The sequence below is a fragment of the Phyllobates terribilis genome, unplaced genomic scaffold (genome assembly GCF_046119375.1).
Source record: "Phyllobates terribilis strain yellow unplaced genomic scaffold, ASM4611937v1 Scaffold_1__5_contigs__length_1240528914, whole genome shotgun sequence".
Taxonomy (NCBI): Eukaryota; Metazoa; Chordata; class Amphibia; order Anura; family Dendrobatidae; genus Phyllobates; species Phyllobates terribilis.
In genome coordinates this window covers 421,310,707-421,327,239 of record NW_027362761.1, presented here as the reverse complement: position 1 = coordinate 421,327,239, position 16,533 = coordinate 421,310,707, and the positions used below count along the sequence as shown (strand labels likewise).

At 40.9% G+C, this 16,533-nt stretch overlaps 1 protein-coding gene across 4 annotated transcripts in view; it reads left to right on the top strand.

The window, feature by feature from the left end:
- Nucleotides 1–16,533, top strand: part of YTHDC2 (YTH N6-methyladenosine RNA binding protein C2) — a 131,889-nt gene that overhangs the window by 54,045 nt on the left and 61,311 nt on the right. For all 4 annotated transcript variants that reach the window (XM_073677216.1, XM_073677232.1, XM_073677212.1 and 1 more), the window contains 6 exons: nucleotides 7,392–7,570; nucleotides 11,686–11,782; nucleotides 12,319–12,406; nucleotides 12,496–12,576; nucleotides 13,933–14,015; nucleotides 15,763–15,868. In XM_073677216.1, the coding sequence (XP_073533317.1) occupies nucleotides 7,392–7,570; nucleotides 11,686–11,782; nucleotides 12,319–12,406; nucleotides 12,496–12,576; nucleotides 13,933–14,015; nucleotides 15,763–15,868 (634 nt within the window). The remainder of the gene's footprint in view (nucleotides 1–7,391; nucleotides 7,571–11,685; nucleotides 11,783–12,318; nucleotides 12,407–12,495; nucleotides 12,577–13,932; nucleotides 14,016–15,762; nucleotides 15,869–16,533) is intronic.

Sequence of the window (16,533 nt, the reverse complement as noted above, 5' to 3'; positions counted from 1 at the left end):
ACTGCAACTGTGTCATGTCGTGAGCAATCACTGATTATGTACAAGCTGATGTTCTGCGCAGCTTCACCATTTAACTCCTTGAAGTAAATTACAAATGAGTGTACTGTAGCTTGACTATTTTCCCAGTGGAAACCTTGAATGGCATCTTGAACAATAAATGAGTAATTTTCAGCAAAGTCCATGAGGATCACAAGCTCTCCAGGTCTCAGATTTTCCTTCAACGATTTCAAATAGCTACTTTGATGCTTGGCGATGTAGTGATGGCTACAAAGTTTAGAAATTTTCAAAACCAATTCTTCAATGAAATCTTCTATAGTCAATTGTTTGGTATCAAGCGTGTCTCGATCAGTGTGAATCCATTGTTTGAACTCAATAATATCTTCAGGGTCACTGTTGACAAACACATTGACTAGAAATTCTTTTAAAACTTCAGGACCCGGGCATTTATCACAACGGCCAAGCATACAGTCCTTGGATTCAATTCCACAGACCATTTTGCATATGAGCTCTTTGTAGTCATCATTGATTGGGCATGCTGCAAGCATTAGTTTGACATTTTGGTGAATGGTACACACACGAGCGTAATGTGTTCCAGCAGATCCAACGGTTACGCACCACTTTGGCCGAAGCTCACAAAACTTGGAAAATCCAATTTCAGGGCCATTCCGATCCCGATAGGCAACAAACATTTCCCTCATATTGCTCAGTAATAGTCGCTTTTTCATCTGCTTTTTTTCTCCTGCTATTCGCACTGATACCTAGTCTTTTTTACCAGGGCACATTCGACTGAATTCATCATCCTCAAAAAATGCCTGCACCTTTTTCTTCACTTCCTCAGAAACTTTCTTGCCACACTTGATTCTAGGTAAGGCTAAGATCCCATGTTCACATTTAAGCTTTCGAGCTTGTTTGACCATTCGTTCAGAGACAACGAATTTGTCTGTCTGATATAGCCTTAATGGACCAACTTTTAGGTGCCAATGTCAAGATTTGGACCTTTTCTGCCCGACTGGACACCTGCAGCTTTTGCTTCAAATCTGCCATAAGGTGATTTGTAATCCAGACACATTTTGCACTGTGCTGTTTTTGTTTGCTCAATGTCTTTCGGCTCAAGCCCTCCAATTGAAGCAATCTTGCTAGAAAATGCATTTTGTACCTGGCTTATCTTTCTCCTTGCATATCCAAGTGAATCCCGCTGGCTTACCCGTGGATATTTCAGAGGAGAGATGCCAATAGATGTTAAGCTTGAATTTAGACTTTCAGGAGAACATTCCATTCCATCTGGATCTGATTCAGAGGAAACTGGATCAGCTGATTTTTTCCTGTTAGAAAATTCTTTTCGACATGATGCACACATCTTCTGGCCAGGCTTCACATCATTCTTTGTAAATTCGTTCAACTGGTCAGCTGCTAACAAATTGATAGCTCGCAAATTCTTTTTGGTGTTATTACCTTTCTTCCCAAAAGGATTGCAACACGATTTTTGCAAATGCTCATATTTGGTCAAGAATGAAGCTTCATGGTGTAAACAGATTTGTGAATGTTCGTCAAAATTTAGTCCCACTCGTCGACGCAGCAATTTCTGTTCATCCAATCCAAAGCTTGTAAACAATTTCAACTCATCCTTGCTATGGGTGAATGTCTTAAGGTGGCACTTCGAATTGTTCGCAAGGCCGATAGAGCACTGGGCCGATTCTTCATCAATTTCATTCTCCATCGCTAAAAAATAAATAATATATGCATTAAAATGTAACAATAGTCAATAACTTTTCATAAACAAAAAGGTTTATAGGTTTTTGATTATAATAGACATTGCTAGCAACAATACAACTCTGTAACATGTGATAAGAATCTGAAAATCAAACACAAAATCAATGCATTACGTGCATAAATAACACCATGTTCAGTGGCATTTTTCTTTTCTTAAACTGAGAGACTCCAAAAAAAACAAAACAATGATCCTTGTAGAGAAAAATGTGCTCTTTCTAATGATATCAGAATTAATATATTTTAGGGGTACCCTTTTTGAGAAATTTGACCTAAAATAGGTAAAATTCGTTTTTTTTTAAGTTTTTCATCATATGTGGGTGTGAATATTTCCACAAATACATATGGTTTGACCGTGATATTGCAGCAATGCAAAGTCATGTAGATGTTTGGTGTACAGGGCAAAGCACCAGTTACTGTTGGTTTTTGGTCTTGAGTTATATATGGGCAAAGTTTGGCATAAATTTTATGCGACGCGTTTTACAAGCTACTTTGACACAAAATTGCGGCCGAAATATTGTTTTGTCATAGCCGGTAATAATTTTATCGTGTTTAGCAGCAAAAGTTGAGCTAGTATGCCAAATTTCAGCATCATAGCCAGTATAGAACTCTAATGGCTATGTGCCAAAGTTTGCAAAATCCCCTTAGCTGAAGCCGCAGGCTTGGTGGAACCTCCAGTGAAAGGTCAACAGTGCCCAATGTATTTGAGATCTGGCCCTAAAACTTTACAGAACCTCTTTTCAAGCATACATGTACATTCTTATAAATTTTCAACAAAATTGGAGAAGGTCGAGTGGGAACGATATTTAAAACTGGTCCACTTGATGTGGAATGACCCTTCTGGGTTTTCGGGACGAGTGATTCAGATGATAATCTGGGCTCGGAAGCAGTCATCATCTCGAGTCTACTACCGGACTTGGAGAGCTTTTTTTCCGTTGGTGTTAGACTAATCACTCCGTGCCTATGACTTTCTCCCTTTCTTCGATTCTCGCTTTTCTTCAGACTGGACTTGACGCAGGCCTTGCTCTCAGCTCTCTGAAGGGCCCAGGTCTCCGCGCTATCTATTCTTTTCCAGAAGAATTTGGCTTCTCGCCCTCAGGTCAGAACTTTGCTCCAGGGAGTGGCCCACGTACTGAACTGCAGTCGATCCCTGGGACCTGAACCTAATTTTGGAGGCCATTAGAGGTTCTCCCTTTGAACCACTAAATGAAGTATCTGTCTTTTTTTACTTTGAAGGTGGTTTTCCTTTTGGCCTCACTTCCATAAGGTGCTTTTCAGAGCTGGCGGTTCTATATTGTCACTCTCCTTTCCTTGTTCTCCATCAGGACAAGGTAGTTTTGGGACCGGTGCCTTCTTTTCTTCCAAAGGTGGTTTCCACCTTTCATCTCAATGTCCAACTCCGACTCGCCCCCTGAAACACTCCCTGAATAGATTGAACCTGGTCAGGGCAGTTCGAGCTTACCTTGCTAGGACCGCCCCCTTCCGGAGAACGGACTCTCTCTTTGTTATCTCTGAGGGGCGTGGAGAGGCCTTCCGGCTTCCAAGGCTACGATTGCTCGCTAGATCCGGACAGCAATCTTAGTGGTTTACTGGACTAAGAACAGAACGCCTCCATCTGGGATTAAGGCCCACTCTACCAGTCCGGTGGGCACCTCCTGGGCCGTTCGTCATAGGACATCCGCCCTACAACTCTGCAAAGCGGCCACCTGGTCTTCCGTTCACACGTTTGCCAAGTTTTACAGGGTCCATACCTATGCTTTGGCAGATGCCAGCCTAGTTAGGAGAATCCTGCAGGCGGCAGTGGTTAGTTCTCCTACCTGAATGGAGTTTTCTGCGGTTTCCCTCCCCAGTGACGAAGTTGATCGCAGCATTGCGGGGGCAAGGGGAGGTGATCGCAATACTCGCCTCCTCTCCCAGCCTCCAGCGCTCTCTGGCACGGCTTCCCCGATGTTGCCATGACGACCCAATGTCGCCATGACAACATCACAAGACAGCAGGAAGATATTTTGGTCATGCGCAGTGCATGACCAAAATATCTTCTGCATCTGCAGCACTGACAGCCTGTATAGCACAAGGATGGTGCTGCATTCCTGTGCTATGCAGGCGATCAGAATAAAAAAAGTGAAAGTCCCAGAGTGGGACACAGAATAACAGTCAAAAAAGTGTTAAAAAAAAAAAAAAAAATAATCCACCAAAAATAAAAATAATACCCATCAATAAATAATATTATGAAAAAAAACAACAATAAAAGTACACATATTTGGTATCGCCGCGTCCGGAACGACCTGACCTATAAAACTGTCTCACTAGTTAACCCCTTTAGTGAACACTGTAAAAAAATAAATAAAAAACAAAGCAAAAAACAATGCTTTATCATCATACTGCCAAACAAAAAATGGAATAACACGCGATCAAAATGACAAATATAAATAAAAATGAGAACTTCATCTTGTCCCGCAAAAAACAAGCCGCCATACTGCTCCATCAGCCGAAAAATAAAAAAGTTATAGCTCTCAGAATAAGGCGATGCAAATTAAATATTTTTTTCTATAGAATAGCTTTTATTGTGTAAAAGCGCCAAAACATAGAAAATAGAAAAACGATATAAATGTGGTACCGCTGTAAACGTACTGACCCGAAGAATAACACTGCCTTATCAATTTTACCACACGTGGAACAGCATAAAAAAAATCCCATAAAAACAATTCTGGAATTGCTGGTTTTTGTTTATTTTGACTCCCAAAAATCGGAATAGAAAGCGATCAAAAAATGTCAAGCGCCTGAAAATGGCGTCAATAAAAACGTCAAGTCATCCCGCAAAAAACAAGCCATCACATGACTCTGTCGGCCAAAATATGGAAAAATTATAGCTCTCAAAATATGGCGATGCAAAAAAATGTGTCTTTTAGTGTGTGACAGCTGTCAATCATAAAAACCCGATATGATTCTGGTATCACTGTAATCGCACCGACCCGAAGAATAAAGTTGTCTAATCACTTATACTGCACTAGGAACGGCGTAAAAAATAAACTCTAGGGTTAGGGTCAGGGTTGTGTTAGGGTTGGGCTAGGGATTTTTTTTCAAAAGTAAAAAAAAAAAAAAAAAAAAAAAAGACGACGATATGGCGACTAGTGTTGAGCGCAAGTGCTCGCTACTTGAGTTTGCATCGGGTGCTCGGGTATGCACTGAGTATCGCTGGTGCTCAAGTGACATGCTAGAGTCTCCGCCCCATATGCTTCGCGGCCAAAAAAACCTTGCGGGGATTGCCTGCCATGCACGAGTGATCCCGTATGTATTTTTTTGGGGTGTCTAATAACCATGAAACATGCGAGCGGGGACTCGAGCATGTCACTTAAGCACCTTCGATACATGGTGCATACCTGAGTACCCGATGCAAACTCAAGTAGCGAGCACTTGCGCTCAAGACTAATGACAAGTTATTCAATATGATGACCTAATGTTATCAAATTCTCTGTCATACCTCTGGGTTCAAAATGTTCACTGTACCCCTTGATAAAATCCTTGAGGCATGTAGGTGGGGTCACTTGTGGGGGGTTTCCACTATTTAGGCACATCAGGCGCTCTCCAAACGCAGCATGGCGTCCGCTCTCAATTCCAGCCAATTTTGCGTTCAAAAAGTCACACAATGCTCCTTCCCTTCTGAACTCTGCCGTGCGCCCAAACACTGTATTTTCTCCACATATGGGGTATTGGCTTACTCATGAGAAATTGCACAACAGTTATTGGGGTCCATTTTCTCCTCTTACCCTTGTGAAAATAAAAAAATTGGGGCTAAAACATCATTTTTGTGGAAAAAGTTAGATTTTTTTTATTTTCACGGCTCCATGTTATAAACTTCTGCAAAGCACTTTGGGGGTTCAGGGTGCTCACCACACATCTAGATAAGTTCCCTGAGGGGTCTAATTTCCAAAATGGTGTCACTTCTGGTCTTTTTCCACTGTTTAGGCACATCAGGGGCACATCCGCTAAGTATTCAAGTAAATTTTACATTCAAAAAGTCAAATGGCGAACCTTCCCTTCCGAACCCTGCCGTGCGCCCAAACAGTGGTTTTCTCCCACATATGGGGTATCTGCTTACTCAGGAGAAATTGCACAACAGACTGAATGGTGCAATTTCTCCTGTTACCCTTATGAAAATGCAAAATTGAGAGCTGAAAAACATTTTTGTTGCAAAAATGTGAAAATTTTATTTTTACGGCTCAATGTTCTAAACTTCTGTGAAGCACCTGGGGGTTCAAGGTGCTCACCACACATCTAGATAAGTTCCCCTGAGGGGTCTAGCTTCCAAAATGGTGTCACTTGTGGGGGGTTTCCACTGTTTAGGCACATCAGGGGCTCACCAAGCGCAACATGGCGTCCGCTAATTATTCAAGCAAATTTTACAATCAAAAAGTCAAATGGGGCTCCTTCCCTTCCGAACCCTGCCGTGCGCCCAAACAGTGGTTTTTCCCCACTTATGGGGTATCTGCATTCTCAGGGGAAATTGCACAACAAATTTTGGGGTCCATTTTTTCCTGTTACCCCTGGGAAAATAAAAAAAAATGAGTCTAAAGTAACATTTTTGTGAAAAAAGTTAAATATTAATTTTTTTCTTCCACATTCTAAAAATTCCTGTGAAGCACCTGAAGGGTTAATAAAGTTCTTGAATGTGGTTTTGAGCACCTTGAGGGGTGCAGTTTTTAGAATGGTGTCACTTTTGGGTATTTTCTGTCATAAAGACTCCTCAAAGTGACTTCAAATGTGATGTGGTCCCTAGAAAAATGTTTTTTTCAATTTTGTTGGAAAAATGAGAAATCGCTGGTAATCTTTTAACCCTTATAGGTCCCTAATAAAAAAAAAAATTGGTTCCAAAATTGTGCTGATGTAAAGTAGACATGTGGGAAATGTTATTTATTAACTATTTTGTGTGACATATCTCTCTGATTTAAGGGCATAAAAATTCTAATTTTGAAAATTGCTAAATTTTCTAAATTTTCGCCAAATTTCCTTTTTTTTTCACAAATAAACGCAAGTGATATCGAAGAAATTTTACCACTATCATGAAGTACAATATGTCACGAAAAAACATTCTCAGAATCAGCGGGATCCGTTGAAGCTTTCCAGAGTAATTACTTCATAAAGTGACAGTGGTCAGAATTGTAAAAATTGGGTTTAAGATGACCATTCAGATTCGGTAATTTGTAATCAAATGCCACCAATAATGTGTACCCCATCCCTTGTAAACTGTGAGCCCTCGTGGGCAGGGTCCTCGCTTCTCCTGTACCAGTCGCTGTCACGTTTTGTTCAAGATTATTGTGATTATTTTTGTATGTATATCCCTTTTTCACATGTAAAGCACCATGGAGTAAATGGCGATATAATAATAATAATGGGAGAAGCCTGAATTTTGAGGTGAGAAGAGGATCCAGCTTATGGCATCCCAACTAGTTGGGAGGTTTCTGACAGCGGTTATCTCTTCCAACTATAGCAATATAATAGTGAGCATGCATATGTGGGGAAGCTCGGATTTATTGCATCTTAACCTGGTGGGTGATAGTGATCTGGATGTCACCACGTGCATTGTTCTGTATTATTGTTAATCTGTCCCTTTTCTCTTTGTGTAGCGCCACCTTGGAGCCTGGCAGTCTAGATGAGAGTTCCCTGGTGCAGACGGAAAGCAGCAGCTTGACTGTGGAGGAACAAGAGCTTCTCAAAGCTTACCACTACAGTTTTGATGATGAAAAAGTGGACCTTGACCTAATAATGCATATTCTTTATAATATCTGCCAAAATTCTGACTCAGGTACAGCAATTTCATTGCATAGAATTAAATTTAGCAACGATTAGTTTGCATTAAAGGGGTTGTCCACTACTCGAACAACTCCTTCCCAATAGCTATGTTCCTCCCTTGTAAAATAATAACACCTATACTCGCCTCCTTTGCCGGTGCTGTTCCAGTGGTGTCGGTATTGTCTCTCTCCGGCATCGTGAGACATTATGTTGCTCTCCCTTCCTCCGGATGTATGTGATTTATCTATAGGATAGGAGAGGAGAGGGAAGCCAGCACTGATTGGCTGCAAGGATCTCGTAACATAAGTGCACTGCTAACACAGCTGGAATGGCACTGTAGGTGAGAATGTGTTACTATTTTACAAGCCGGAAACGGGGATTGAGAAGGGGTTGTCTGAGGGTTTTCCCATCTCATTGAGATATGGCACATTGTAAGGATAGTTACCTTTCCCGATCTTTTGGACTGAATGTCCCCTGTACTATTCATTCCCTGCACAGCTGCTTCTTGCCATTCAGATCTACAAGTAACTGCACCATGCCCCATTCAAGTTAATAGGGTCACGTCATTCTGCACTTCTCACAGCAAAGTGGCCAGTAGTATACTGGTGCGAGGAAATATTAGGGAGGAAGGGAAGATGTAAATCTACTCCAATTGTTCTCTAAATCTTTAAGAGTCCCAGAGACTCATAATAAAGTGATGGTCCATCTTAGCTGTATTGTATAGAGACTTGCATTTGTATATAGTCTTCACAGGATTAGTATTCTCTGAATTTCAGGAATCTGGGCTTCATATTAGTAAGTTAATGATGGATAAGAAGTGCACATCCACTTCTTGCCTTTTATTGACATCTGGCATCTTTCCTCATTTCTTAGGATATGATAGTGCTCTATTTCTGTCTCTCTTACCGATTGTAAGGAAGCGGGAAGTAGTGAAGAGACGCACGGGAGCATGACAGCAGGATCAGACTCCAAAGCTTTTGTTTGTAGTCTGTTACCATGGAGTTGCATCAGTCTGGATGGGAGTGGTAGGCAAATAACTAGGTTTAGGGTTCCTTATTGTAAAGATTATTTTTTACTAACTTATGTTAACAATAAAATGGTTACAAAAGTGTGCAAAGCTTTTAATTTTGTTACAAACAGTATAAGCAGTAAAAAGTGCTTTTTCTTTTGAAATGTCCAGGAAACCTACAATGGGGAAAATAAGTATTTGATACACTGCTGATTTTGCAAGTTTTCCCACAAAGAATGGAGAGGTCTGTAATTTTTATCATAGGTACAATTCAACTGTGATAGACAGAATCTAAAAATAAAATCCAGAAAATCACAGTGTATGATTTTTACATAATTAATTAGCATTTTATTGCATGAAATAAGGATTTGATACAATAGAAAAACAGAGCTTACAGGGAACCTGTCATGTCGTGTCTACTATATACACTGCCCCCATTGCTTTGTTAGTGATGCAATGTGCATCACTAACCAGCTTTTTTCATTTAAATTGGTGGTATTATAATAATTTTATAACGTTTTATGTACTAGATCCTACCTACTCGTTTTCAGTCATAGGGGTGTGATTCTGCTATTCGGTCAGGGGCAGCGCCGCATTCAGTCACTCCTGGTGCTGCCCATGTATTTGAATATTGCTCCCGGCAAGCTCTATTAATGTGGCGCATGCTCATTTCTACATGTCCGGCGCTGGTCCGCACGTGCGCAGTGAGGTTACCAGCTTCACTGCGCATGCGCTATGACCCTCTGTTCCCTGCACGTGCATCACTAGCAAAGCAATGGGGGCAGTGTAGATAGTAGCTAGGACATACATGACAAGTTCCCTTTAATATTTGGTACAGAAACCTTTGTTTGCAATTACAGAGGTCAGAAGTTTCCTGTAGTTCTTGACCAAGTTTGCAAACACTGCAGCAGGGATTTTGGCCCACGCCTCCATATAGATCTTTCAAGATTCGGAGCTGTCGTTGGGCAACTTTGAGTTCAGCTCCCTTCTATTGGGCTCAGGTCTGGAGACTGGTTAGGCCACTCCAGGACCTTGAAATGCTTCTTATGGAACCATTCCTTAGTTGCACTGGCTGCGGATTTTGGGTCATTGTTATGCTGGAAGACCCAGCCACAACCCATCTTCGATGCTTTTACTGAGGGAAGGAGGCCAAAATCTTGTGATACTTGACCCCATCCATCCTCCCTTCAATACAGTGCAGTCATGCTGTCCCCTTGGCAGAAAAGCACCCCCAAAGTATGATGTTTCCCACACTATGCTTCACGGTTGGGACGGTAATCTTGGGGTTGTACTCATTCTTCTTCCTCCTCCAAACTCGGGGAGTGGAGTTAATACAAAAAGTTCTATTTTGGTCTCATCTGAGCACATGACCTTCTCTGATGCCTCCTCTGGATCATCTAGATGGTCATTGGTGAACTTCAAACGGGCCTGGACATATACTGACGTGAGCAGGGGGACCTTGCATGCCCTGCAGGATTTTAATCCATGACGGTGCAGTGTGTTACTATCGGTAGTGTTTGAGACTGTGGTTCCAGCTGTCTTCAGGTCATTGATGAGGTCCTCCCATGTAGTTCTGGGCTGATTCTTGACTTTTCTCAGGATCATCCTTACCCCATGAGGTGAGATCGTACATGGAGCCCCAGACCGAGGAAGATTGACAGTCATCTTGTGTTTCTTCCATTTTCTAATAATTGTGCCAACAATTGTTGCCTTCTCGCCAAGCTGCTGCCTATTGTCTTGTAGCCCATCTCAGCCTTGTGCAGGTAAACAATTTTGTCCCTGGTGTCCTTAGACAGCTCTTTGGTCTTGGCCATGGTGGAGAGCTTAGAGTGTGATTGAGTGTGTGGACAGGTGTCTTTTTTATACAGGTAACGAGTTCAAACAGGTGCGATTAATGCATGTTATGAGTGCAGAGTAGGAGGGCTTCTTAAAGAAAAACTAACAGGTCAGTGAGAGTCAGAATTCTTGCTGGTTAGTAGGTGATCAAATACTTATTTCATGCAATAAAATGCAAATTAATTATTTAAAAATCATGCAATGTGATTTTCTGGTTTTTATTTTTAGATTCTGTCTCATAGTTGAAGTGTACCTACGATAAAAATTACTGACACCTCCATTCTTTGTAGGTGGGAAAACTTGGCAGTGTATCAAATATTTATTTTCCCCCCTGTATATAATAATATAATAATAATAATAATTTTTATTTCTATAGCGCCAAATTATTCCGCAGCACTTTACATTTTAGAGGGGACTTGTACAGACAATAAAAGACATTACAGAATAACAATAATCACATAAATCAACAGATACCAGAAGGAGTGAGGACCCTGCTCACAAGCTTACAATCTATATATGATTTTACAACAATGGAAGAGATTGAAAGAGTGTAAATGGAGAGAGAGTCCATTTAAAACTCCACTCCTCCCCCCCCCCACTTCTAATCTAAGGTCCCTACCCCTACTCTTATACTTACTGTCCAGCGTCTTCACCTTTTTTCTCCTCTGCTCCCATCTCACGGTGCCATCTTGTGACCGCAAGTTCTGACTGGCCGGAAGTCAAACGTTACGTCACAAGCTCTCAGTGCAAGTCTATGAGAGCCAGAACAAAGCTATCGTAGACTTGTATTGAGTTGTGACCTCCAGCTCACTCAATGAAACACTGGAGCGATCCAGCAGGTCACAAAACTGCCAGAGAACGACAGAAGCGGCGGTGAAAAAAGATGAAGACGGCGGCAGGTAAGTATGAGGCTGTGCAGGGGCCTTAGATTAGAATCACCACTCCAGTGGTAAAATTAAAAAAAAAATGCTGGAGTGGTGCTCCTTGTGGGTCATAGATTCACATTATTTATTTGATCTTGGGCTACAACTAATTCCAGGAATGATTGTCTTTAGATAATTTATACCCCTTTGCCATTGATCAGAGATTTTCTGGAAATTTGACATATCTAAGCAAAAGTCCGTTCAAATCAGCCACAGTGAGGATGTAATGGTTGCATCTAATTTGTAATCCCTGAACTATCTAAGGGGTTGTGGGGCAATAGTATTTGAATTCTTCTGTATTAAAATGCTTAATTTTTCTTAATTTTAATATCAGTTGATTAGCTAATTTCTGTTTTTTAGGGGCTGTACTAATATTTCTCCCAGGGTATGATGAAATAGTAGGACTACGAGATCGTATCTTGTACGATGACAAGAGGTTTTCTGAAAACTCTCACAGGTAAATGATGTTTCCTATTTTACATTGTCAGGCAATATAGACAGTAATTATGCAAAAACCTTAAATGTTCCTGGGATAACATTATCAGATTAAATAAGCTGTCCAGGACATTAAATTGTATCATGGAATATTAGGGGATACCATTTTATTATTGAGCTTGATATATAAATGATATGTAGTAGAGATGGTGCAAATTGACTGGCAGGACCTGGTCCAGCAACCACAGCAATAATCTGTGGATCCTGGGTGGGAGCCCTGCAAACCGCATCTTACCTGATAGTATCCTTGTATCTTCTTTTGATTAGTTGGCCTGGCAAGACGTCATTGTTGCAGTATGACGCATTTGTGATGTTGGGGCAGGCTGGCTAATCAAAAGAAGAGCTGCAGGTAGGAGGGCTACTGCCTGGCGGCCATTGGTTACTCACTTGGACCCTGGACTTGATCCTTTAAATTGATTTGCACTTTCTCTACTAGCTCATGTGACGAGAGCTAAATATTACAGACTGGTTACAGGTCAGGTTTTATGCTTTTTATAGGTATCAAATATTCATGCTGCACTCAAACATGCAAACTACTGACCAGAAGAAGGTTTTGAAGAACCCGCCAGTTGGTGTTCGTAAAATTGTACGTTGAAGATTACATGGATATAACATATGGCTTGAAAGTGTGAAACCTACAGTAGTGGGAACTTTCATTATTTGTATGTTTTGTAGATACTGTCAACCAACATTGCAGAAACCAGCATTACAGTAAATGATGTTGTGTTTGTGATTGACTCTGGAAAAGTGAAGGAGGTAAGCATTGCTGGGAGAAATTGTATTACGAGAGGCATATTATCATACAGTGGTGAACACAGTGTATCAGGATTGCTTTGTATTGTGGTACAACTTTTAATGTTAACAGCACCATTCTCTCATTGTGTTTGTTTGTATATTCGTTAATATACACTAATACACATTGTACATCAGAAGCATGAACTCCACTATTGCTACACACGCAAAAAACGTGAATTACTTGGTCCACATTTTGATCAAAGTGTGTATGCCCATTTACCAACGACAAGGTAACCTCTTTCAGTTGAGACCCTAATTTTACAGACTCTCCTCTCTATGTATCTTGGTCTTTAATAAAATGTGCAACAGTATGACCCAGATTTGCTTTGCTCTGATTTAAAACTAGTCTTTATTTCCTGCATTGTGTATATTGATGCTGCACTTGTCAGCAGAAGTGATCAGAGGAGCTTCTTATTCCAAGGGAAAATAGTGTAAATTCCTCAGATCTAAAAATTAATTGGTAGACTGACCGTATGACTGTAGAGACCACTATTGTAAACACAGCATATTCTGCCACCGATGTACATAGGTGAGATGTGTTGGAGGAATGTGAGCATGGATCTCTATTCAAGCAGTGGTAGATATTTTACTCGCCATCCTCTCCTCTCTTGCCTCACTAGCTGCATGTAGATCATGGGTGTCAAACTCAAGAATTCGGCCCACCATGTCATTCTATGCTGCCCGTGTGGCCAGGACACACTTCAACACTGCTCCGATCATCTTGCCATACGGGAATAGTGAAGAGCCTGTCGAAGCAGTGTGAAATGTGCGCCGGAGCTCAAAATCTAAGACGGCAGCCACCACCTATGTTGCCACCACCCCCTCTACTAAGCACTGGCTGCATTCTACATCGACACAGCCATATAATCAATATCTTCCAAACTTAAAGCATTATATATAAGTTGCGTCTAAGATGGCCAATATTTTTGAATTGGAGCAGACACAGCCAGTACTTGGCATAGGGAGCAGTCCATCTTGGACTCAGGGGTATGGCACAGCTCTCTTATCCCCTCTACCCACGGACAACGCTCTTGGCCCCGCTACCCATGGACAGCTGTCCTATAGCCTTTAAACACAAGCTCAGGAAATTACATTTGTAGATTAGTACACACAATAAAATGATTCTTGATTTCCCATTAAATAATTAACCTTTTTCTTTAAGTTACGTATTTCAATAAATGAATCCTAGTTCTAGAATAGCTTAGACAGATACTGGACTAAGTACTCACTGAACAAACATGTGAAACCATAAAGGTGGACTCTTATCCTACTAGTGAGAAATACTAGTGTTCCTGATTATTTATCTTTGTTTTTCAGAAATCTTATGATGCTCTAAACCATGTGACAATGCTTAAAATGGTTTGGATTTCTAAAGCCAGTGCTATTCAAAGGAAAGGAAGGTATTTTATTCTGTACCATTACAGGTGGATAGAATCTCGAATCCTGCTTAGCAGGGTTAAAAAAGACCATTAATTTATAGGAGTTTTCCAGGATAATAATATTTTTGGCCTATCACCAATCACCTGTTTAAAGGGCAGTGTCACTGGTATGAGCATTGCAGCCTACTCGGCTTATAAACCTCTGTTTACCTGCAAGCCATCTACTTGTTAGCAGAGCTGCAGGGAATTGTAGCATTGTCCCATTTACATTAATAAGACAACACTTCAGTACCTTCACCGCTGCTATATAACAATAAGCCATCCATATTCTGATCCTGGAAAACCCCTTGTTAGTTTTTTTTTCTTATTATTCTTGATAAAAAGAAAGTGAAAACAAAACTGCATGTGGGGTCAGAATTCTTAAAAAAAAACTCTTCCGGTCTCCAAATATTCCATTAAGTCATTATGTATAAATCATTATTAACTAGTTCTCATTACTGCACTGCCATTTCATGTCCTGATAGGCAGGGCCACTTTCCATTAGAAAATGGAAGGCCAATGATTATTCACACAGGGATTGTGATCCTGGGGTTAACTCTGCCTAGCAGAGATGTAGCTGAGGAAAATTGAGTGTTACCAGTGTTTGCAGCCCCAATTCTTTACTTGCTGCAGTCAAAAGGACCTCAGCAAGTGAAGGGTGTGACCGTGGCAGATTGATGGTTGCTATGGCAACCAGAGACCCAACAATGGCCTCCATGTCTACCATAGATCAAAGCCTAATAGGCCATGCCAGAGGCAGGCTGTCAGTGTAACACTTGACAGGATGGATAATGCTGTGTACTACCTTTTGTAGTACAATCATGTGTTCAAGTCTACTTGTGGGACTATAAAACATTTAAAAAGTGTTGAAAGAAAAAAGTAAAAGATAAATGATTTTTTTAATGTAAATATTATTATTTTAATAAAAATAAAAAAACTAAAAAAATACTTATCTGGTATCACTGTATCCATAAGGACCAGTACAATAAAAATATTTCATTACTCATTCCACAAGGTGAATACCACAAAAAAAGCCAAATATGTAACCAAAGCAAAATTGACATTTTTGTTAATTTTACCTCCCATAAAATGAAATAAAAAATGATTGTAGAGACTTATGCACCCCAAAATGGCTGAGCCCCTCCGCATGCCTGGCAGATAGTGACTGTCATTTAGTCAGGATCTGCGTTTAATAGCCGTTGGGCAAGCCAATCTCTGCCCGCTGCTGTTAACCATATGAATGCCGCTGTCAATGTATGACAGAGGCATTTAAAGCGCATGACTGAGGAGCACACACCATTCCATGTGCCCATCATAACCCCCATGATGTGTGCCAATGGGTTGCTATGACACATGGAATGGCTATATGTGTCTGCTATTATGGTTCTCCATTGAAACCCAGCCTGTAGTTGGGACTGATTATAGTTAAAGGACCGTTGTATATCTATCCATTATGTGATCACGTGCCCCCTATTCCCTGCTGGTAGACATGGAAGGTAATCTCTTTTCGTACATGTGAGAATGTATAGAAATCAATTGACCCGTTTAATACCCAAGGCAGCTGTGAATGTCAGACAAGCCTGCGGAGGTATGGATTGTATATGTGATATATAGGGTTAGAATCTGTTGTATGCTTCCTCTTCCGTGATAGATTACAGCTTGATCAGGCTGTAAATCATAAGTTTGCTACTATGTGCTCTGATCAGTTTTCTCATCCAATGTGTTTCAGGGCTGGTCGCTGCCGTCCTGGAGTCAGTTTCCGCCTGTTCAGCAGACTTCGTTTTCAGAACATGTTGGAGTTCCAGACCCCTGAACTACTGCGAATGCCGCTTCACGTAAGAGTCACTGTACACGAGTCATGGATACATGTTCTAATAAAACGCTACAGTTTTCATGTAGAAGGAGTCTGCTTAAATATGTTGTAACTTTGCAAACACAATGGTGTACTTTTGGTCCATCTTGACTCCTGTAGTATATTTCTGAGAAGCATTTGTAGTACTGCAGGCTTCAATGCTGAAAATCCTAAATCTCCCAGCCTTCTCAATGTCTGAACTGAGCTTGCTCGGTGATTTATTGCAGTCTGGGAAATATAGGCCCTGATTCATCAAAGCATTTATGTCAGAACACAGGCATAAATCGCTGTGAAAAGTCACAAAAGTATTGCGCAACAAGTTTAGTGACTTTTAGCATTTTTACGTCAATATGAAGCAGACAGAGCCGGGGCGGATTTGGCAGTCCTACACTCTCCCGTTAAAATCAGTAAAAGTGCTGGCGTTTTATACGCCAGAAATATTACTCCGGTTCCATGAAGTGGCATACGTCTCTTAATGAATTTGGGAGCATTTTATTTCTGCACAAACACAAGTCTTAATGAATTGGGGCCATAGTTGTTACACCAGGACCTTTAGGATATGCTGCCATAGGTGCAAACGCAGATGATTTTTCGTCCGGTTCTCCAGCTGTGGTTTACAGTACCAGCGTTGTGTATGACATTTGTACA